The sequence below is a fragment of the Carettochelys insculpta genome, chromosome 1, assembly GCF_033958435.1.
Source record: "Carettochelys insculpta isolate YL-2023 chromosome 1, ASM3395843v1, whole genome shotgun sequence".
Taxonomy (NCBI): Eukaryota; Metazoa; Chordata; order Testudines; family Carettochelyidae; genus Carettochelys; species Carettochelys insculpta.
The window spans coordinates 252,907,445-252,930,125 of NC_134137.1; the positions used below are offsets into that span (position 1 = coordinate 252,907,445).

At 42.2% G+C, this 22,681-nt stretch overlaps 1 protein-coding gene across 7 annotated transcripts in view; it reads right to left on the reverse strand.

Annotated features, from left to right (window-relative positions):
* The window catches only part of SOX5 (SRY-box transcription factor 5), a 422,924-nt gene that overhangs the window by 112,264 nt on the left and 287,979 nt on the right, over nucleotides 1-22,681 (reverse strand). For all 7 annotated transcript variants that reach the window (XM_075004792.1, XM_075004831.1, XM_075004821.1 and 4 more), the window contains one exon: nucleotides 20,805-20,890. In XM_075004792.1, coding sequence (XP_074860893.1) covers nucleotides 20,805-20,890 — 86 coding nt within the window. The remainder of the gene's footprint in view (nucleotides 1-20,804; nucleotides 20,891-22,681) is intronic.

Consider the following 22,681-nt stretch of genomic DNA (forward strand, 5'->3'; position numbering starts at 1 on the left):
ACACATCGAAATAAGGGTGCCAGGAACAGCTGCAGACAGGGTCACAGGGCGGACTCAACAGCAAGCTGCTCCCTTAAAGGGCCCCTCCCAGACACACTTGCACTAAACAACACAAGATCCACAGAGCCGACAACTGGTTGCAGACCCTGTGCCTGCAGCATGGATCCCCAGCTGCCGCAGCAGCACCCAGAAGCCCTGGGCTAAGGGCTGCTGCACACGGTGACCATAGAGCCCCGCCAGGGCTGGAGAGAGAGCGTCTCTCAACCCCTCAGCTGATGGCCACCATGGCGCACCCCGCTATTTCTATGTTGTGGGACGCGGATCGTCTACATGTGCCCTACTTCGACGTTCAACTTCAAAGTAGGGCGCTATTCCCATCCCCTCATGAGGTTAGCGGCTTCGACGTCTCACCGCCTAACGTCGATGTTAACATCGAAATAGTGCCCAACACGTGTAGCCGTGACGGGCGCTATTTCGAAGTTAGTGCTGCTACTTCGAAGTAGCGTGCATGCGTAGACACGGCTTAAATGTATTAAACTATGGAAGAAGCAAGCAACTCTGAGCACAGGTTCTTACTGGCCTGCAGGAAAATTAAGAAATGGCCAGTCGCACTATCTTTTCCGCTTCTCCTGCCCGCTTCTCTTCCATATTCTGATGACTGTTTATGAGCTCAGCTGTCATTCTTTGCACCAGGGAAAGATAGATGGGACACACCAAACGCAACCTAAATGACCTTTGGATGTGACAAGATTTTTAGGCCAGTCTTGCTAAATAGAAGCCTGGGTGTATCGAGGCTCGCCTCGGGGTGAAATTTCCAGTGAATTTATTATCTCCCAATGCCCTTTGGACTGCTTCCCACCATCAAACACCATGGCAGCACTCGGAACAGGAAGAAATACATTAACTGGAATCCGATCGTTTTAAAAGGTTACAGCTGCCCAAATATAATTTAATTTCATACTTGCCCTTTGAGGGTTTGGTGTATATTTTCATTTTATGACTGCAAATGATAAAGCTCTTAAGATTCCAGGCAATAAAAAAGAAAGGGGGGAAGAAAGTATTTTAAGGGTTGTAAGTCTATTCAGTTCACACTCTATGAGTAAAGTGACAAATCTGCTTTTTTTTAAAAAAATCCCACATTTCTCTTTTTTTCGTCTCAATTTCTCCTTCTTTTACTTGATCCTGGATAACAGCATGTTCCACTGAAATCAGACCAGTAATATAAATCACCACATGGAAATGCCCTTTGGTGTGCAAGCACACTGTGATTCAGTACCAATACAGGTCTTGATTCAGGACAGCACTTAATCACTAAGTTGAAGCCAGTGAGTTGGTCTTAGACAGCTGCTTAAAAGTTACCCATCTGTGTCAGTGCTTTCCAAAACTGGGGTCTCAATCTGCTTTGGTTTTGAAAGGCTCTCCTTTCTGGCATTTCATCTTTGACATCCTCTCCCCCCCACATTCACTTCCCAGTGCTCAGACAATGTGTTAAAAAACTGGGCATCAAAAGCAACTCATTCTGAGGGGGTTGCCTCAGTATGTCCATGCCTGAGCAGTCAGAAACTTTCTAATTCCAAGATAGTGAGGAAATGCAGCATCCTAGTGGGGAAATGCTTTGTCAAGGGTAAGTCAAAGAAAACCTACATATGTGGAAACCAGGAACAGGTGTTCAAACTCAAGTAGGCAGTACTGACCATTCACTACTTTCAATGAAGTCAATGGAGCTGAGTCATGATTAACATCTTAGAATCAAGCTTTTTGATATTTGGAGTAACTGTTTCTCTCCACGGGATCAATGGTATTTGGTTACCAAGAGGAAAAGGCATTGAACTGGGGAAGGGAGGAAGGATTAGAACAATACATAAAAGTTTTCATTTTCAAAGACATATTAAGGGATATGGACACTGAATTCCCATTAGAAATTAATTTGCTTTGAAAATCTCAGCCATACATCATACATATGTGTACCACACACACAAACGTGGTTTACTGGATGCTTTGCACATCTATTGCAAGGACTGAACAGTATTTTGCAAATATTGATCAATTAAACCTTTCAAGTCTTCTGTGGGAAAGGAATATGTAGGGATCACTTAAGCCACCATTCAAGAACGACATCACAATATTTAAGCGCTTATCAGTGTTTTCATTAGGAACTCTCTAGTTTCAGGGGTTCAGAGTTTAGGGGAGAAATCACCTATGATGTCAGCCATCGCCTTTTGCCAAATTTATCTAGGTCACTTTGGCTCACTTTTAAAAATAAAAAGACTCCTGTATTCTATGCCCCATGTCCCTTTAATAACAATAGGGCTATATTTACACTTGCCCGAAACTTTGAATGGGGCATGGCCATCAGGCTGATGGGAGATTACTAATGAAGTGCTGCGATGAATATGCAGCATTTCCTGAGGCTAATTCTGCCCCATGGCAACTTCTAAGTGTCAAACTTTGAAGTGCCAGCATGCCATGTAGTTGCGGACACTTCAAATTGCCTTTACTCCCCAAAATTTTGGGGAGTAAAGGCACTTCAAAGTAACATGGGTACTTTGAAGTGCCTGTGTCTATATGGTATGCCGGCACTTCGAAGTTTGACACTTCGAAGTTGCTGTGAGGGGAGAATTAGCTGAATGAAGTGCTGCATGTGCATCGCAGCACTTCATTAGTAATTTCCCATCAGCCTGATTACCTTGTCCCCTTTGGAGTTCAGGGCAAGTGTAGATATAGCCAAGGACAAGCTGTAGTATTTTGGTAAATTATTGTAGAATACCTTGTTATAATTTGTATATGGAGTATTTTTAAGCAAAGCTCGGCAAAAAGTTTCTATCAACCATAGACAAAAGCAATGCCTTAAATTCCTATGATTAGATGTTAGTCTGCCTGAGCACATGTGCTGGGAGACAAGGTTGCTCTTTCAGGACACCCGTTAAGAGGCACTCAGAATCTCAACTTTAAAGCTTCTTGAGTGCAACATGAAGGGAATATTTACCATCATCAAATCCAAAAGTGGCCTATCCATGTCCTAATCCCCATGTGCAACTAGATGTTATCCTAGGCCTGACCCATACTTCCACAGCAGACTCCAGATAGTTCAATATTCAACAAACATGAGCAGCTGTTAGTGCAGTGTACTACCATTGCTGTGGCTAATAAACCATAGCATAGATCCTAATATCAATAGGAATTTTGTGTAGCACACTTCTTAAAGAAAGGGCATGATCATTTGGAACAGACCAGCTGCTAAAGATAAAGATACACACAATTATTTCTCTTATAATGTCCACTTGCATTCATACGAAAGTGTCTCACTTTGCTTTCTGATTGGTTGAATAACTTGAAGCTAAAGTAATCACTGGTACCATAGGGTAATAGCTTTGAAGGTTTTCAGAGATCAACTTCGAATTTGTCACAGACTTCTTTTCAAGTGCTTTTCACTTTTTCTATTTTGAATTTTTTAATCTGAAAAGTATTGAAAATTCTTACCCAAAAGACAAGGACAATATGAGTGGCAATTTGCTGACAGTTTCACTCTCTGTGACATAGGAGCTTGCATGATTCTGAGATGAGCCTTCAAGTTTTCTGGTGCCTGTTGGTTCAGGCAGATTATATGTGATGTGCCTGGGATCAAGTGATCATGATGTTGCAAAATATGGGTAACAGATATTGGATACACATTACTTTTCTGATCACCTTTGTGCATTGTGAACTGTCTAAAAAAGGAAAGGAACCGGAAGAGGCAAAGTGCTTCAAGTACTTTTGTGTCTTCCTTTTGCACAAAATAGTTCAGTGCAGACTTTAAAAAGAAAACAAGTGGCAGCTATCATGGTGGCTTTTGTGACTGATCTTGCTAGAAGAATATTTTCCAAGTATAACTCTAGAATCTAAAAAAGTTAAGTATTTCACAATTTCAAACTGTACTTAATGTTAGCTTTGGTCTGTAGTTTAAACAGTAAGGAAACTAGATACTACAACAACTAATACAGAATGAGATTAAGAGTTGAAGAACATCTAGGCCACATCTACATGAGAATCATCTGTCAACAGAAGTCATTGCTGGAAGGGATTTCCCAGCAACACTTCTGTTGACAGATCACATCTACACATAAAAGCACATCGAAAGAGCAATCTGCTCTGTTGACAGAGAGCAGCCAGACTGCCCAGCCCTCTCTCAACAGAACAGCTGACTGGAAGCTCTGCAAACAGAGCTCCCCAGTGAACTGGAAGCCCTATCTGTTGACAAAAGTGTCCGGGAGCATCTACATGTCTGTTTTGTTGACAGAACACTGTTGAGAGAGTTGTTATACCTGTACAGGGAGAGGTATAATGCTGCTGGCAGATGTGCTGGGTTTTGTGGACATACAGTCGACAAAGTGTATTTGCCTTGTAGATGCTCCATGGGTTTTTCTGGCAAAGGCCCAGTTTTGCCAGGAAAAACCATTCCTGTAGATGTGGCCTTAATGATCTTTGCCTATATTAATTGTTGTATGCACTGGGGCCTAGCTCCTTAGGTTTACAATTGCACCTCATATTTCCTTATAAATTTAAAGTGATCCAGAACTTCAGAGCCAAAAGAATTACAGTAAAAGAAAAGAACTGTGAGAGGAAGTAATACAGCATCTTTATAGATAGATGTCAATTTTATAGATAAATGTCATAAATATTTATTGACTGTATTATACAATATTGCAAATAATATATATTAACATCTGGGCATTACAAGTATAGCAAGACTACAGATGAGAATTTCTTCCTGTGGCAACATTTGGAATGCATAAAATGTTCCGAATGAATGTACACTGTCTGTGGGTCAGCTTTGGTTATTTCACCAAACAAGCCTTGAACAGCATGCCTGTCAGCAACTTTCAGTTTTCCTGTGCATTTTTTCTCATGTGGTTTTGGGGACGCATCATAAATATACACAGTTGGCAAAGCTCAGTCTGAAGACAATGAATCTGATGGATAGCCCCAAAAATGTACTTGTCTGACTCAAACATTCTTGTTTAGTTGGAAGCCTATAAATCTCCAGCTTCTAACTTCACAACACATCCTCCCTCAATCAGCCAAACGCCACTCAGTGTGGTTTCACATTTCTCCCCCACACCTCCATCTTCACTAATGGTTTGTTCATGATTATATAATTTTCTTTGTATGATTAGATAACCTTTGCAGCAGCAGCATCTCTGTGAATAACTAACAGCACACTAGGAAAACCAGTGGTATAAACTAACCAGCTCCAAAATCAGATGTGGAAAAAGTACCCAAAAAGTTACTTGAGTAAAGTGCAACTAATTTCACTTCTGGATACTTCAGTACAAATTAGATGTGACATGTGTGTGTGCATGCACACGTGTGTACTTTCTGTCAAGTAGTTTTCCAGAGAGACATCCATAACTTGTGCATAAGCATATTCCCTCCCCCTACTGCCACAAGCAGCTGCACATTTAATCAAGTAACTTTTTGGGTACTTTTTCCACCTCTGCCCAAAACATATTGTCCAAACTACATAAAGGGCAAAATACTTTTTGGTTTGTATGACCAGGTTCTTTGACACAGATATTTAAAGAATGGATTAATTCCTTGAGAGAGCAAGAAACCAATCTAAGCACATCCAAAGCAATTCAGAAGTTTGGTGGTGTTGCTAATATGCAAACTGGTTATCTTGTTCACCCTTATCTGTTGTCCTAGACACAAGAACAGCTATTTTCCCTTTACTCCACAAGAACTACTCTGTAGCTCTGCATGGCTATTCTCAGGACATTTTTCTGATTTTTGTTCAGAAAACATTTGGATATAGTAGCTTTAAGTTCTTCAAGCACAAGAAGCTTGGTTTTCTGACCTCTGCTACCAAGGTACAGATGGTATTAGAAAGCTCCCAAAGGATGTGCAACCGATGTTCAATTTAGATATGTGAAAGGAAGTCTCCCCGTTTCTAGTAATGACAAACCTGTGGACACAATAATGGAAAGTTTCTGGAATAAATTCTCTGATTTGAAGTTCTGTTGGACACCTCTGAAAATCTAGGACCTTTCCTGTTTGTGGTATCAAAAATGGGTTTCACAGTGGGCTTGACTGATCATGTAACACTATAATCACTCCTAATTACAGACATTCCGGTGATGCGTCTTCATGTTATTTTACACAGAATTGAAAAAAAAGAAGTTTAATTCAACATAGAACCCTTCTCCTCTCAGCTCAATTTGCAGCTGATTCTATCTCAGGTAGGACATAACATAAGTGAAGACTGTCATATTCCAGTCTGAAAACAGTCTTCTGCTGACTGCTAGCACTATTTATGATGTCAGCCACTTGAGTAATATTCATCTAAAATTAATGCTTTATAAATAATCAAGGAGTAATCTGCTTCAGTCTGTCAGACTAACCCCAAAAAGAAAAAGTGTAACATTTGTACAAGAGAAAAGAAATTAAGGATGACCTGACCTCTCAAGTATGCTTGCCAGGCATTTATGCACTCCTGCTTGCATGACCTATTTTTCCCCTGCTCATTGCATAGAGAAATTCCAAACAAATGGCAGGTGATATAAATTGCTTGGAAGATAGGGAGTGCCCTCCAAACCATGCCAAGCAGCTTATGACAATTCACAAAGGACTGTGTTAGATAGGATCATACGCTTTGATGTGCCTTGAAGATATGCACTGTATGTACTGATCTATAATTTTAAAGAGAGTGCAAGAGACAGAAACAGACAGAATGGAAATACAAGCTCCTTCTGAGGAATTATTTAAGAGTAATTATTATTTATATAAAAGTGTTTATATATTTTGAGTTCCCGTGTTAGGACACCCAGGGCCAGATTTTCAAAGCGCTGGACGCTTACAGCTCTGATGACTTCCATTTGGCCTTATAAAACATAATTCTCTCATTGCTACAAACAGGCTTATGTACTAGTTATACCAGATGGCAATCAAATCATCTATGGTCTGAATTATATTATAACTGTCAGTACAAGGTAAAGTTGCAGAAATGTTTAAGTCTGCTCTTTTTTTTAAGCTTATGGGTGTGAAGGATTCAAAAAGAGACAGACCAAAGTGCAGAGGAGGGAAAGGGAAGACAAAGAGAAAAAAAAAAAAAAGCAAAGAGGCTGTCATGAAGGACAGAAAGGGAAAAAGAAAAATAAAATAAAGGACATGAACATTTACAAGAGGCAGACTGGGCTTGTATATATCAAGGCTTCCGCTAGTATGTAATGAGACCACATGACAAACTGAAAGCTGGCAAATACGAAAATAGAATGAAAAAGACATTCCTTGTGCTGTTTCCATTGTCCAAATGTCAAACACCTTCTGGGAACCCTAGGGGTGGCAACAGTCATGTAACCATCTCTTAACAATGCCTTCCTAAAGGGGATTTCTTGGAAACTGCTGGGCTGTGACTCTAGCCCATATGGACTTAGAAAGTCAGAAAAAATGCTGGCTGCACTTTTTCAGGCCTATTTGCATTTGTTCTTTAGTATGCAGAATGTCTCTGTATGTAATTGAATTGTTGTTTTTCCTCTATTAATACATATGCAAATGAGTCACTACTGCAGCTGTGTTGTATTAATCATATGTGTGCTTCTGTCTGTCTGCCCTGCAGGCTCAGGGTTGGAGGGAGGGGAAAAGAGGGAATTCAGGCTCTTTAACCTACAAGAAAACTCACTCATGCAGACAGAGGTCTGCTAGCAAACAGCAGGCCCAGGTTACATCTGAAATGAAAATAGGCTGATCATTTTTCACTCTGTATAGATATGGACAGAATCTCAAAGTTACGCAGAGAGAACTGTTAACTTAGATAAAATGAATATGCTGTCACAGCTAATGCTTTCCCCACTGAGGGAAGAGGGGAGTCAAGACCTGACATTCCAGAAAATATCCTCTACCATGTATATTACCTACCTATGTGCGTATCTATTCACCAGACATGTGTTCAGATACAAGTCATGCTCCAGGAAATACAAAACATTTACCTACGTACTGTCAAAAAGACCAACCTCTTTCAGAAAATGGCAGGATGCTCATAAAATAATGCAATGGAGTTGCTCATTCATGTCTGTTTTGAAAAAATATATTGGGTTTACCTGTAGAATTGTATAACTTAATATCAAAGCAAGCCTGGATTACTTAGATACCAACTACAAAGCACATTTATACAACACAAACAAGATTTATTTGAGTTGATACACTTTGTAGTTGATTATTTCATGGTGTAGTCCAGTCTCTCACTCTCAGCAAGTATCCGCAATGTAAGGAGCAGTTACATTCTGAAGCTATAGTGATTTTTGGGGAGATAATTTAGAGATGTTTTTCTTTCAGAAATACATGGCTTGAGAAAAATGGCAGTTGGCAACAGATCACACATCACATAGTGACATGGGACCTCATCACAGGCAACCCTGTCAGATAACCCTATTCATAACTTCACTGAAACACAGTTTATGTGTTTTAATGGACTATTTTTAAATCGCTACTAGTAATTTATTATTAAAAATATACATCCACATGTAGCAAATTTTAGGCACGTTTCTGCCACTCATGATGCTCATTTGGCTTAAAAGGGTGTAGCTCCTGTCACCTCAGTTGAGATACACTCATGTACTCCAGCTGAAGGATTGGGCCTTGATCTCTACTAATCTTCTTTAAAATGGACATTTAATGCAGAAAAGCTGATGAGTATTTGTGGCCAACCTACTTACTTAGAAAATCAGAAATAAATGAAGGGCAAGACTGGGAAGTATAGAATCTATGCTAATTTACCTTTAAAACCCATTTAATGGCAAATACAATAAAAATGTATACATATTAATAGGTCTTGTTTCTCATCACTGCCAAAACATGCATATTAATATAATGAATATAGTTAGCTAATGGGTAGATGGATGGTTGATATCTTTTGGTTATGCTAATGAGAAATGCTGCAGTAAATGTACTTAAGCATTTTTTTTTTGTTTGTTTGATTGTCCCAGATGCATGTTTTCATGGTGGAAACCTAATTTTGCCTTTTAGGCTTAGATGAACTGCACCAGTTTTATAATATTGTAATTAAAGTGGGCATAACTGATTCACTCCCCCCACAAATTAAGCTATCATCCTGGCAGTGAGCTCAGGTAAAGAAGAAAAGCAAAGGTTGAAGGAACTGTTAGCTCTAGCCACTGAAAAGGCTTAGATGGTGTTTGAAGCTACATACTGTCCACTGAATATAAAGAGTGACCCTGTTGTGTTAAAATTGCTAACCTTCTTGTAGGCAAAGTGTGGAGGATATTATCATCCCACGGAGGCAATGGATACAGATCACAGAGCAAAAGAACAGTGGATGAAGTACTGCCACCTTTTGGCTATATTTTGAAGGAACAATACTAGACCACAAGGATTGTTTACCTGACAATCAGAAACCCTGTTAACATGCATTCCTTAACACTGAGGCTGTGGCTACACTAACCCCTCCTTTTGGGAGGGCTATGGTAACATGGCACTTCGGAATATGCTGACAAGGTGCTGCCATGAACATGCAGCACATCATTAGCACAACAGCAGCCACACACGCTTCAAAACTGCTGGTTTCTAAATGTATGCTGCCCGTGTAGCCCCAAAACCAATGGGAAGAAAGGGCTTTCAAAATCCAGGGGTCCTTTTGAAAGGCCCCCCGTCTACACTGGTGGCGCGCATTTAGAAAGCGGCTCTTTCGAAACATGCTTGGCCGCCATTATGCTAATGAGGTGCTGCATATGCATGGTATCGCCTCGTTAGTATCTGCCAAAGTGGCTCATTAGCATCCCCCTTTCGGAAGGCAGCGCTAGTGTAGCCATGGCCAAATTGTTTAGAACAATCAAAGATAGGGATGCAACCACAGGTAAAGGGAAAAAGCTAGAGGGAAAAAAAAAGGAAAAAAACTTTGAAAATCACGAACAGTTCCAGCCAGTGAGACATATGAGATGTAATGGAACACTTTCCCAAGGGGAGACATTTCAAACTAACAGTGCAAGATTATAGATTACAGAGATATTGCACATTGGCAAATGGAGACTGAGACGGGTGGACTAATAACTTTGTTGATTCTGCTATTTGTTTCATTTCTGTGGTGCTGTGAATGCCACAAGATGAGTGAAGAAGGACAAAGGAAAATGTGTCTGCAACACAGCTGGGCAGTCCTTGCCATTTATTTGGATTTCATGTGCATCACATATTTATAATAATAAATGTATATAATATATCACTTGTAGTTGAAACAGTTTACGTGTTGACTGCAATCATTATGAAGACATACAGAATACAGATAGTCCTCGACTTATGAATGGGTTATGTTCTGAACACCTGGTCGTAATTCAATTTGGTCGTAAATTGGAAATACCCTTATACTGTAATCCCTCGAGGAACATGCATACCTTGAATTTCGCATAAGTTGGGGAGGGCTTGGGTTGGGGCCCTGGGAGCGGGCAGGGGGTTAAGCCTGGGGTGGGTTAGGGTAGCAGGGGTGGTGGGAGGGTGCAGTTGAGCTGGGGCTTGCAGGGGGTTGGACCTGGGCAGCAGTGGGTTTGGGCATGGGGTTGAGCCTGACCAGAGGGTTGGAGCTGGGACTGCAGAGGTGGTGGGTAGGGGGTTGGGGCTGGAACCCCAGGCGCCAGGGGTTGGGAGCCCAGGGCACAGGTTGAAGCGAGAGCCCCATGGCCAGGGAGCGTGAGCTGGGGCTGCAGGAGACTGTGGGGGTTTGCACAGGGTGAACCATGGTATGGACATTCGCTGTGGGAGGAGTAGAGCCTCATGTGCCTGCAGTGACTGACAGCTGGAGCCCCACACACACTGGTGGCTGACAACTAAGTGCATGCCACGGGTGAGCTGGGGATGGGGCGCGTTGAGCCGGGTGGAGGGGGGATTCAATGGGGGTGAACTGGGGTGGGAGCTGCGGGGGGGCATGAGCCAGGTTGGGGAGGGCTTGAACAGGGGTGGGATGCTTGAGCGGGGGGCAGGGTGGAGCCCCACATATGCTGAGCCAGCTGTGCAGAGGGGTGATCTGGGGACATGCAGGGGTTGGGTCTGGGTCTGCAGGGGTTGGGGCCAGGTGTGGGGGGGTTGAGGCTTGGGTGGGCAGGGGGGTTGGGGCACGGGGGTTAGAGCCGGTTCCACGGGGGTGGGGTTGTAGCGGAGCCCCAGGCATGTGGCTGGAGCCTCCAGCTGGGAAGGTGAGCTGGGGTGTGCAGGGGTGGGGGTGAGCTGGAGGTTGGTCAGAAGTATGAATGGTTGTAAGTTGGTATGTTTGTAAGTCAGGGGCTGCCTGTAGACAAGTTTTTAATTATTTGCTCCTGGACATAAACAAACATCCAGCTAAATGGTACCTGTATGAGATTTAGATACCTAGGGCCATATTTTTGAAAATACTCAACATGCATAATGCTCAACTCTTCGAAAAATCTTGCCACTTATTTTGGTGCCAAAGTGAAAGCTGAGCTCTTCTAAAAATCTGGTATAGACTACAGACGATGAGTTGTTTTGAAATCCAAGCCTCAGTATGCATTTTCCAATTCAACTGAAGGAAAGGTTGTGCTAGGAACAGAAATCGGACCTATTTATTACAGCAGAAAAGTGGACATGCAGAACAACTCTCTTCAAACATAGGTAGGGGCAAGTCCTCCTCTGCGCTCACACAAGTAGTGTGGTCGATTTCAGTGAGATTACTCAAGTAAGTAAAGTGAGCTGGTTTCAGACTTCACTGTTAAGATAACCAATCAAACGACTTTCATACTGGTGTATTTTTTAACATGAGCTTTCTCTCACCTACGTAATAACAGCTTGGCTCACACACTTGCACACCACCACCAAGACAGCACCATGTCCTGCTCCATGCTAAGACGATGAGGAAACGTTTGGTGCGTGAAGCTTCTGAATGTATTTCTCCCAATAGCAGATGTTTGTGGGGACTGTATATTACATCATACTGTCAACTTATTTTGAACAGATGCAAAATGCTCAAGCAGTGGCAATACACAAGCAGCGTTCATTATGCATTCATCATCTTTCAATACAGCTATGTGAATATATTATGTTTGGATTACAGTCAATGGATCACTGTCATTATTAGGTTTAAAAAAAACAAGGTCTATTTGTTCTTCAAAAAGAAGAATGAAGGAGCACCTGAAAATGGTCTCCTAATATATGAAGGACTGCTGTAAAGAGGACTGACAGTTGTTTTCCAGTTTTACTGAAGGTAGCAGAAGAACTAATGCATTAAATTTGTAGAAGATTTAGATTAGATTTTATGAAAAAAAAATTCTGACTATAAAGCTAGTTAAGCTATGTTTTGGAATCCCCATCGCAGGAGGTTAAAGAACAAGTTTAGACAAACACCTGTCAAGGATGGTCTAGTTTTACTTGATCCTGCCTCAGCGCAGGGGGTTCAACTTCATAAGCACTTGAGGTCTCTTCTAGCGCTAAATTTCCTCAATTCCATGATCATATTTGTTTATCAGACAACCATGCCAGGATATCTGAACTATTCAAATTCCCAAAAAATACAGAATTTCCTCACATACCCTGATATTTTTCTCATGCATCAGAAGTCAGGTTTGTCAGAAGAGACAACAACAAAACTCACCTAGGGCCGTGTCTGCACTAGCCCAAAACTTCGAAATGGTCATGCAAATGGCCATTTTGAAGTTTACTAATTAAATGCTGAAATACATATTCAGCTCCTCATTAGCATGCCGGTAGCTGTGGCACTTTGAAAGTGCCACAGCTTGCCTCTGTGCAGCTCGTCTAGATGGGGTTCCTTTTCAAAAGGACCCCAGCAACTTCAAAATCCCCTTATTCCTATCTGCTGTTAGGAATAAGGGGATTTCGAAGTTTCCAGGGTCCTTTCGAAAAGGAGCCCTGTTTGGACGAGCCGCGTGGCAGCGGGCCACAGCAATCTCAAAGTGCCACAGCTACCGGCATGCTAATGAGGTGCTGAATATGTATTTCAGTGCTTCATTAGTAAACTTCGAAATGGCCATTTGCATCGCCTTTTGAAGTTTTGGGCTAGTGTAGACGTAGCCTAAGATGGAATCTGCCCAACCTGTCTGGAAATTTCTAGTTCACATTCGGAATACCCAAATGCCTAAAACTGGTTTTAATTACCCCTCATGATTTTATATCCACTTAGGTGGTATCTACCCTCTGTGCTGAAAGGCGTAAGCTAGCTTTGGTTGGGCTAATCAGTTAAAAGCAGAATGCAGCCATGGCAGCACAAGTGGCTTGGGACTGACTAAGTGCACCAACTATTTACCTAGACTTTCAGGAGGGATCAGACTTGGTATGGCTAACTCATCCTACCACTCATGACACCACATTTACACCCTATTTTAAATACACTAGCTCGATCAGAGGTAGCTTTGGTCTGTCTCCCAGGGCTGGAAGTTCCACCTGCAGCTCAAAGCGTGGGCCTACCCTAAGTCCCATGACATGACTGTAACACAGGCTATGTCTAGATTGCTGAGAACTCTCACCAAAAGATATGCAAATTGCACAAAGCATTTGAACATCTTTTGCCAACAGTTCTGTCAGGAGCAGCTTTTCCAAGATTTGGCCTGTCCACACAGGGACAAAAGTTGCAAAAACTCCTCGGTCAAAAATGCCGACAAAATGCTCCTGATCGACAGATCTCTGCTGAGAGATCTGCAGTCTGCACATGCACTATGTCAACAAAATTTCTGTTGACAGAAGTTTTGTCAACAGGAGCCTGCAGTCTAGACATAGCCACAGTGATGGGTAATTTAGACTAGTGAGTGGGCCACATGAGTGGTCCTCCACCTCACTGGGCTGCAAGACTGTTGTTCCCAGGACAATCTCCCAGGAGAGGATAATTTTGCTAACTGAGCTTGTGTACCTAGAGTTTGTGGAGTGTGCCGAGTGAAGCGTACCAACACTTTGATCGGATGCAGAGGAAGTGCATGGTTCTCACAGTCAACGTTGCGTGAAATCAGCCTGCATGTCAGTTCACTTGCCCTTGTTTTACATACATGTCATTTTAGTAATACCAGTAGGAAAAAACTTATGTGAATGGGAACCAGAGGAATCTGACAACCCTGTGTGTGGGCACTGGTAAACCACATGTCTTCTGGGCCACATGTAGAACCTAATGGGCCCCATGTAGGACGCGATGGGCCCATTGCTGCTGTAACATGATACTTATGCTTCCAAATCTGGATGCCTATCTCCAAAGTGGGGGAACCTGTAGCCCATAAATTACTGATGCATATGGGAAAATGCCATCTTCAAATGAGCCATACACTATAGCAGGGATGGGCAAGATATAGCCCATGGGCCGGATCCAGCCCACCAATCTGACTCGTGGCTGAGCCCTAGGGCTGTGAGGGGGAAAGCAATGTGTGCCAAAAGGAGCTGAGATATTTTGCTGGAGGCAGGGGCCATGCAGCACAATTGCTCAGCTTCCATTGGAGAGTTTCCAGTTAATAGAAGCTAAGAGATTTTGGTGGCATGGGAGCAGCACTCTAAAGCAGTCAATGGGAGCTGACAGAGTCAGATGGAACAGCCAGTGGGCTGGAGTTGCTGGAAAGCAGGGAAGCCTGTCTCAGAGTGCTGCTGGCCAGGAGCTACTTAGGTAAGTGCCTTCTCATCAGAGCCAGCCTCTGTCACCCCATCCCAATTACCTCCCAGACACTGCAACCACTCCTACACCCCTGCCCCAGGCCAGAATCCTCTCCTGCACCCATACCCCCTCCTGGACCCTGCATCACGACATCTTGCCCCAGGTCACAACCCCCTCCTTCACCCAAACAAACTCCCTCCCAGACCCCACTCCCTATCCTGCATCGCAGTCCCCTACCCAATGGTAGTAGGTGTTTAAATACCTCTGAGTACCTCTGGAAGTCAACCTATCATCTTTCACTTCTGAGACATGTCCAGCAAAGATGTATTTTCCTTTAAAGCATGTCTAAAATAGTGGGTGAAAACATTGGGAGTTGAAGTGACCTCAAGTCCAGGTTCCAGGACAGACAGAATTAATTGCAGCTTCTTCAGCATGGAGCAATCTACTTTACACCTGACCAGGAGAAATCATCTCTATGGATGTGAGGGTTGTACAATCTCCATGTTTATTCAGCACTAGCATCACTGCTGAAACTGCTGTCACTAATAACCAATTAGTCCTAATGGTGCCTGGTACGGGATGTGGGTCCCACCATGAGAACTTGGAGAGAAGAGGGGAAGGGAGGGTTTCAAATTACTCCCAGGCTGGAGTTAACAGGTGGCTTTCAAAACAAAGGTTAATTGTCACTGATCAAAAAGGTGTGCTTTTACTGGGGAGATGAGCCATACATTAATTATTCCACTATAAGAACATAGTGGAGACAAACCTCTTAAGTTTTCCAGTCTGGTAAACAACACCAGATGAACCAGATGTGAGAGGCAGAATGATGAGCTCACCTAGCTCCCTTGCAGTAAACACGGGAAGTCCTTTGTCTCCAGTTAGGATTTGACAGGAAGCTAACAACCATGTGTGTGTTATCCTGCTCCTAAAAAGCATAAACGAAAATCCCTTTGCGCTGGTGAAGAAAAATCCAGACTGTGCCTGAGTGTGCTGAATTCTCTTCCTGTTCCTTGCCTGGTGATTGCATCTCTTTCTTTCATCTCCCTAGAGCACCACCTGAATACTCTTAGCTCACAAAGCCTGGAGGAGCAGCATAAGAAGAAAAGGTGGGTGAACACAGAGAGTGTAGAAAGGGTTCCTTTCTGACCCATTAGGCTGGCAGACAGGGGGTTAAACCTGGGTGTTTTCCCTGAGACACCCTAGTTACGTACTATGCAGATCAATTTCTGAAGTGACATGATCCACTCTGCCCAATGGGCCTCCAGACCGTACCCACTGCACGCTCACTGATGCCATTTGAAACTGGTCGGGGACCACCAATTTACTTCACACAATCCACTGAGAAGACAAACATTACTCACTTAAACAGGATTTGAAGTGCTCCCTGAAGGACAAAATGCTTTTTAATTCCATTATCTACACAGTGCGCCACTGACTCCCACCAAATAAGGTCAAGATAGCTTTTCAAATATTTCCCATTCTTGATAATGGGGGCTCAGTTCCAATGGCATTAGCAAGGTTGGGAGCGCATATTAAATACTGTATTATTAAATCTTTCTATAGACAGGTCTAATTTACACACTGCTTAAAATGATAGATCAAGTCAGTAGTCAGTCTACAATAGGGCTCCCTCTAACAAACAGCACTGAATCAAATTTAGGAATGGGGAGATTTTGCCCAAAAAAGATGTTATAGTGTATCCATAGTCTCCTCTCAAAAAACTTCTTAGGCTAAGGGAATTAGGCATCCAGCTTCTTCCCACTTATGGACTTCCAAACCCTGCTACATCCCCACCCCAGATCACAGGTGAACAGGCCAACCAATAGGTGAGACTGCTCAGTGCTTTCCCTTTCTTTCATGCTCCTTGGCATAGGGACACGAGGCCATGGATGATTTACAATCCTTCATGTCCTAAAATCATCAGATTATTTGAATTAAACCAGTACTATCAACACAAAGTCACATTCTTCTATGATGCAGTTGTCATTGTTACGGTCTTTTTTCTAATCAGAATACTTTAACTCAGTTCTTATGCAGTTGCTGTTCAATCATCTTCCTGAAATGAACTAATCTAACGCTCCCAACCCCCTTTATCGCTGATTTTTTTTTTTTAATTACAGAACAACTCTGAATCACTGCTAACTAAAGAGCTCTAGATGTACAGATGTCTGCTTCCTCAAATGCACAATAGTGCATACTGGGAATTGTAATCCTATCTGTCTATTAACCTATCTGTAACATGATGTAGTAAAAATTAGCATTAGCATGCAAAAAAGACATCTTAGAGTTATTGAGGAAAGTTCTCTGAAAATGTATGCTACTGGCTAGGGCAAAAAAGCTTCCACCAACTGGGCATGTGTCAGCGCACACCCAACTTGGATTACACACGAGCAATCACTTGAAGAAGAAAATTGACTTACTGCTGCCGCCACACAAAAGTAGCTTAAATCAAGCTTAAATCGAGTGCTGCAGCAGTGTATTATAGGAACCTATCCCACAGTTCCCTGAGCCCCATAGCATTCTGGCCCCACAAGCAGATGTGGGTATATGACAACATCTCCCCACATTTCATTCCCCTCTTTCCCCTGCCATGTTAAGCATGTTTAAGTAGACATGGGTGCTGCACTGAAACTGGAATGAATCATTTACAGTTACGGCTGGGGGTGGCTAAAAGACCTCAGAATACAGCCAGGTTTGGACCTGCCAAAAAAAAATCCTCAGAACAAGAATATTCCCTGCTGCTAGCCTTACTTCAACAACTGTGGTAATTGTATAACTACAACATTGACTTCCTTGAAACATGTATGGCTCAAGGCCGATTAAAGATACCCAGCTAAAGCCAGCACCCAAAAATCAAACAAACAAAACTTGTAATGTTTGACGGCCCTGAAAACTGTGACCACCCAGGGAGACCCACCACCTGCCCCTAGCAGCAGCATGCCTAGGCTTTATTTTGGGCTTGGATATGGATTTAGGCCTCCTCGGAAAGAGGACTCAGAAAAGTAGACGTGGGTGCTACACTGAAAGTCGAATGAATCATACTAATGACCCGGGGAGGCTAAAAGACAGCAGACATTTGATAGCCTTGAAATGGTGACTGCCCATCAAGACCCTTTGACTGTGTTTGGACCTGAATCTGAATTTAGGCCTCCTGCCAAAAAAGACTCTTAGAAGAAGAATATGTTTAAGTAGACATGGTTGCTACACTGAAACTCGAATGAATCACTGAAATAGTTAAGGCTAAAAGACCCATGAATAAAGCCAGCCCATTTGGCCTCAGATAAGCCCATATAGAAAATTTGGTCCCAGAGGACAGCCACTCTAGTGACAAACTATTTTCCTCCATTGACCTAAAATCATATCCACCAAGGGAGACATCCCCGAGCAGATAAAAGATCCTTGACTACAGCCAGCCCAGAAAACTATGACCGCTGAGGAAGACTTCCTATGGCTGCCTAAAAGAACCTAGATTACCGCCAGCCCCTGAAACTTGTGACTGCAGAGGGAGATGTCCCCTGGGCAGCTAAAGGAGCCCCAGCTACAGACAGTCCCCCAAAATCATGACCAATGAGGGAGATGTCCACTGAGCGACTAAAAGACCCCTGGTTACAGCCAGCCCCCGAAAATCATGACCCTCACCACGGGCAAGCTTCCTGGCACCTTGTGTAGCACATCCTTTTATTGGTTTGGGGTCAAGCCACATGATGCGGCTGGGCGCAGGAATGTTCCAGACTGTGTGGTGCCTCTGGAGAGAGAGAAGGCAGGGGCTGGTGGGGGACAGGACAACATGTAAATGGCTAAGAGGAACGTTCTCGTCCTATGAGACAAGCACAACCGCCACCCACAGCCTCGCTGACACATGGTGCAAGGGGCCAGCAGCTGGCACCAGGCAGTTCAGGAAAAAAAGGCAGCTAGCAGGGATATACACAGAACCATGTACCCTACAGCCATGCTACTAGCAAAGAAAAAGAAAGATTTTTCAGCCTCTCATGACCCTAGAGTCACAGGCTTCTAGGTGCTGAATTGTAAGAGTCTTCCTGTCGCCTAATTCCGCCACACCTGAGAGCAGAGGAGATGTCAGAGGCCAGAGTGGAGAACTGTGGGTCATTGTGGGGCATATGGGACATGTCTGGAGGCTAATGAACTCAGTTTAAAGACATGGCGCATCCTTACCACCCTTCACTTGGAATTTTAAATTCAAACTGAATGCTACAGCTGTCAGGGTACTACAATTTTAGGATTTAGATATTATGTCGATTTTAGTGCTCCATAAATCAAGCTAATGGAATTTACAGTGAGGAAAAATTGGGCTAACTGACTTAAAATCGATTTTATCTTGTAGTGTAGACGCAGCCTTAGAAAACAGATGATAAAGGGGGGATATGAGGGAGGTCAAGATTGGTATAGAGAAAGTGAGTAAAGAAGTGTTATTTATCCTTTCACTTAATACAAAAACCAGCAGTCGCCCAGTGAAATTAATAGGCAGCAGGTTTAAACAAATATAAGGAAGTACTTTGTCACACTTCTCCCAGTCAACCCATGGAACGTGTTGCAAGGGGATCCTTTCCAGCTGGGTTCAAAAAGAATTAAATAAGTACACGGAGGACAGCTCCATCAATAGCTATTAATCAAATGGTCAGGGACACAACGCCTTGTTTTCAGTGTCCCTAAACCTCTAGTTTCTAGAAGGTGAAGCTGATTGACAGCTGAATAAAGTGCCACGTGCTGTTCACTCCCTCTGAAGCATCTGACCTTGGCCACTGTCAGAAGAGAGGATACTGGGATAGATGGACCCTTGGTCTGACCGAGAATGGGTATTTATATTCATGTATGTTCTCATCCCCTACCTATTTCTATATTTGTTTTTCCTTCATGCGTGAATGCGTGTGTGTGTGTGTGTGTGTGTGAGTAAGAGAGAGAGATGTGACTATTACAAGAACATTATCAGAGCTAAATTTATTCCCCAGGTCTTTCAGGAAAAGAATGTATTTGCATTACTTTTACAGTCCCTGTGACCCCCAAACTATCCTTGGCATTTGTAGCTCACAGAATCAGACACTTTTCAAACAAAGGCACATGGCGGTACATGGAATGTCTCATCTTACATACTGGCAGCCATTTCTGTGAAACTCAGATGGCTAACTTTGTAGGAAAACCTATCAGAATGGTCCCTTATCCTCTTTTATGCTGCCCAAACTAACTGTATGAAGTCCAGTTTGCCCTAGTAATAAGCAAACTTAGATCGAGACTGTGGTTCCACACCTGTAATTTAAAATGCATAAGCATTTTGAGCCTATATAAAATGCAGCCCATGTGGTTTGGCCATACATAGTAAATGGTGGAGTAAAGCCCCAGTTCTGAATTGGTTTTACAAAAAACAGTGAAGTTCTTAGAAAACTAAAGTTAGTTTGGATTCCATTTGTGAATTTTGACTTTTGGTCCATTTCTAGCACCAAGCCGTATATAATTCAAACTATGGATTTGGCTATCAAATGGCCTAGTATTCTAGGGGTTTAGATCTGGTGGGTTTAATTTGGAACAGATCAGATTTGGAAAATTTGAAAAATTCTGATTCTTCTCCATGATCAAATTTCAAACACCCTCAAATTTAGAGTTATTTGTATCCAGGGTTTTGAATCAGGCACGTCTCTAAACCAATCTGGGTCCCACACTGACTCTTTAACCTGGCTGAAACAAGATTCTGTAGTGGGTTTGTAACATAATGTTATAATTATACAGTGTGTTAAATTATTATACTTATTAATTACCTGGTTTGCAGTAGCACCTAAAATATGCTGGGGCACAGTCATCAACCTAAGATCCTACAGTCGAAAAAGAGACAGTAGCTGACTTTTAAGCAGTTTGAAGGTGCTTGTCAGGACAGGGCTTTTTCTGACAGTGTGTCTTTTTGTTCATTTACGTGTAACCAGTCTTTATGACTGGCAGCAGAATGTTGCAAACAGGGCAGGAAAACAATGGGCTTTGCCTGTTAAGAGTGAATGTTCAAACCTAAAAATCAAAATTCCTATTGGTTTAAAACACCTCTTCCTCAGAAGGTACAACCAGACCAAACCAACCCAATCCCCAACATGGTTCACATGTAAGCTTCAATGTGCCTTTTACATGAAAAGGGTGTGCTGAAAACATCATTAGTTCTGTTGTATGTTAATGCAAAAGAAAACTGTTTTCCTTAATTACTTAACCTTTGCCTCTTCTGCATTGTTTCCAGACTTACCTGCAGTTGGAGTGGGCCTAAGCCTGGTGTTGCTGCGGCAGCAGCTGCCATGGTAGTTGGGATCAGCTGAACAGGGTAAGGGTCACCTAAGAAAGAGAATAATAGAGGCGTCAGCACCTTTTATCTACTCTCCACCTGCAAATTAAACTCCTGCATTCACTCTTTCCAAAAGCCTTCTTTTGTGTGCCTTGCTGAGGCCTAATGAAAAGCTCTATTGTGAAGCCTTTTACTAACACTCTCTTCACAATTCTGGCTGAGAGAGGAATGTGAATAAAAGGCACAAGCAATTAAGGCGGAAACCTCATCCTTTTTCATGATGTATTTAGGGAAATGGGGGGAAAAGTGCACACTGATCAGACGGTTGTATGTCAAAAAAATAAAAAAGGTAAAAATTTAAAAAGAGAGAGAGAAGAGAAAAGAAGAACAGTACAACCTTGATAAGATCAGGGTGTTAGAAAGGGACAAATTTACAGGCTTCTCCAGAATACGAAGTTAACCAAACTGAGATCATTGTTTGTACACTGAATAGCGTGCAGATCATACTTTGGGATCTAAGTGAACAAAAGTGGCATTCTTTTGGTTTCTGTATTTTCTTTTTTGTTGGAAGCAAATTGAGACCCCAATTCTGCAAAAGGCAAAAGTGTGTGAAGTTAAAGGGACTTCATGCAAGTGTCAGAAGCCCCTTCAAACAGATCTCCTTGCAGGATGCCTTAATTTAGCTTCTCACCAAAAACAAGAATAAACTAAGCCTCAGGGTTCCACTGTGCTAGTCACTGCACAGGAGTAAAACAAAGTTTTTTTAAAAAAAGAGTTTCATATGCTTTTAATGCAAAATGTCCAATATATTAAAAACAAAAAAAGACATTCCCTCCCAACAAAAAATAAGCAAGAAGAGACATGTTTCACTGTTTAAAAAAAGTCACTTTTGGTTTGCCTTTAAATGTTTGACTCTTAAATGAATTCAATGTTTGTGCACTTACTAATGAAACCAACTGAAAAGCTGGAGCTGCAAGCTTAGAAGAAATGTTACATGTGTTCTTTTCCTTTCCCATGTGACAAAATGTTTAAAAGATTTCCACTCAATTAATAAGAATCATCAGACCATTCGTGCATGGCCCAATGATCTGCTAATAGATATGATTAGCATGGCATAGAATGAGCCATTTAAAATAAGACCATGGTGCACAGAGAACATTTTATTAGGTAGGCACTCTACAAGGTTGCAGTACATTTGATTAAGCGGGCACAATAGAAGTTTCCCTCCAGGATTAGACTTTCTTGAGCAAATGGATAAAAGAGCAATTTAAAAGGTCATGCAGAATGCTATATGTTAATTTATTATTATTATTATTATTACTATTATTAAGTGATATATTTGTGATGACATCAAGTGAAAGTCCTAGGAAACCTGAAATAGGAGAGAACAGCACTCTTCATCTTTCTAAAATAGTACAAATAGACTATGTTGTAAAATTTGGGGTACGTGCTTTCAGGAAAGCCACTGAAGTTTATGCTGCTCTTTTTAAATACACTGTACCCATACACAACTTTTCATTGAAGGATCTCAGTGGATATACACTCTTAAGCCCTACAACTCCCCTGTGAGTTGTGTTAGGATTATTAAATTAATTTTCGATTGGGTAAACTGAGAAGAAAAAAAAAAGCCCTTATTCAGCAACACAGTTAAGCACATACTTATTTTCAGTGGTACTTGTGTATATACCTAAAGTTGATTGTACTTTACTTCTTTCCTGAACTGGGACCCTATGTTATTTTCACTAGGACACATAGTCAAGCAGTGTAAGAAACAAAAACACAACCCAAGAATCCTGATCCCTTCAACTTCTTCTTCAGCTAGTAGTCCATACTTTTTACAT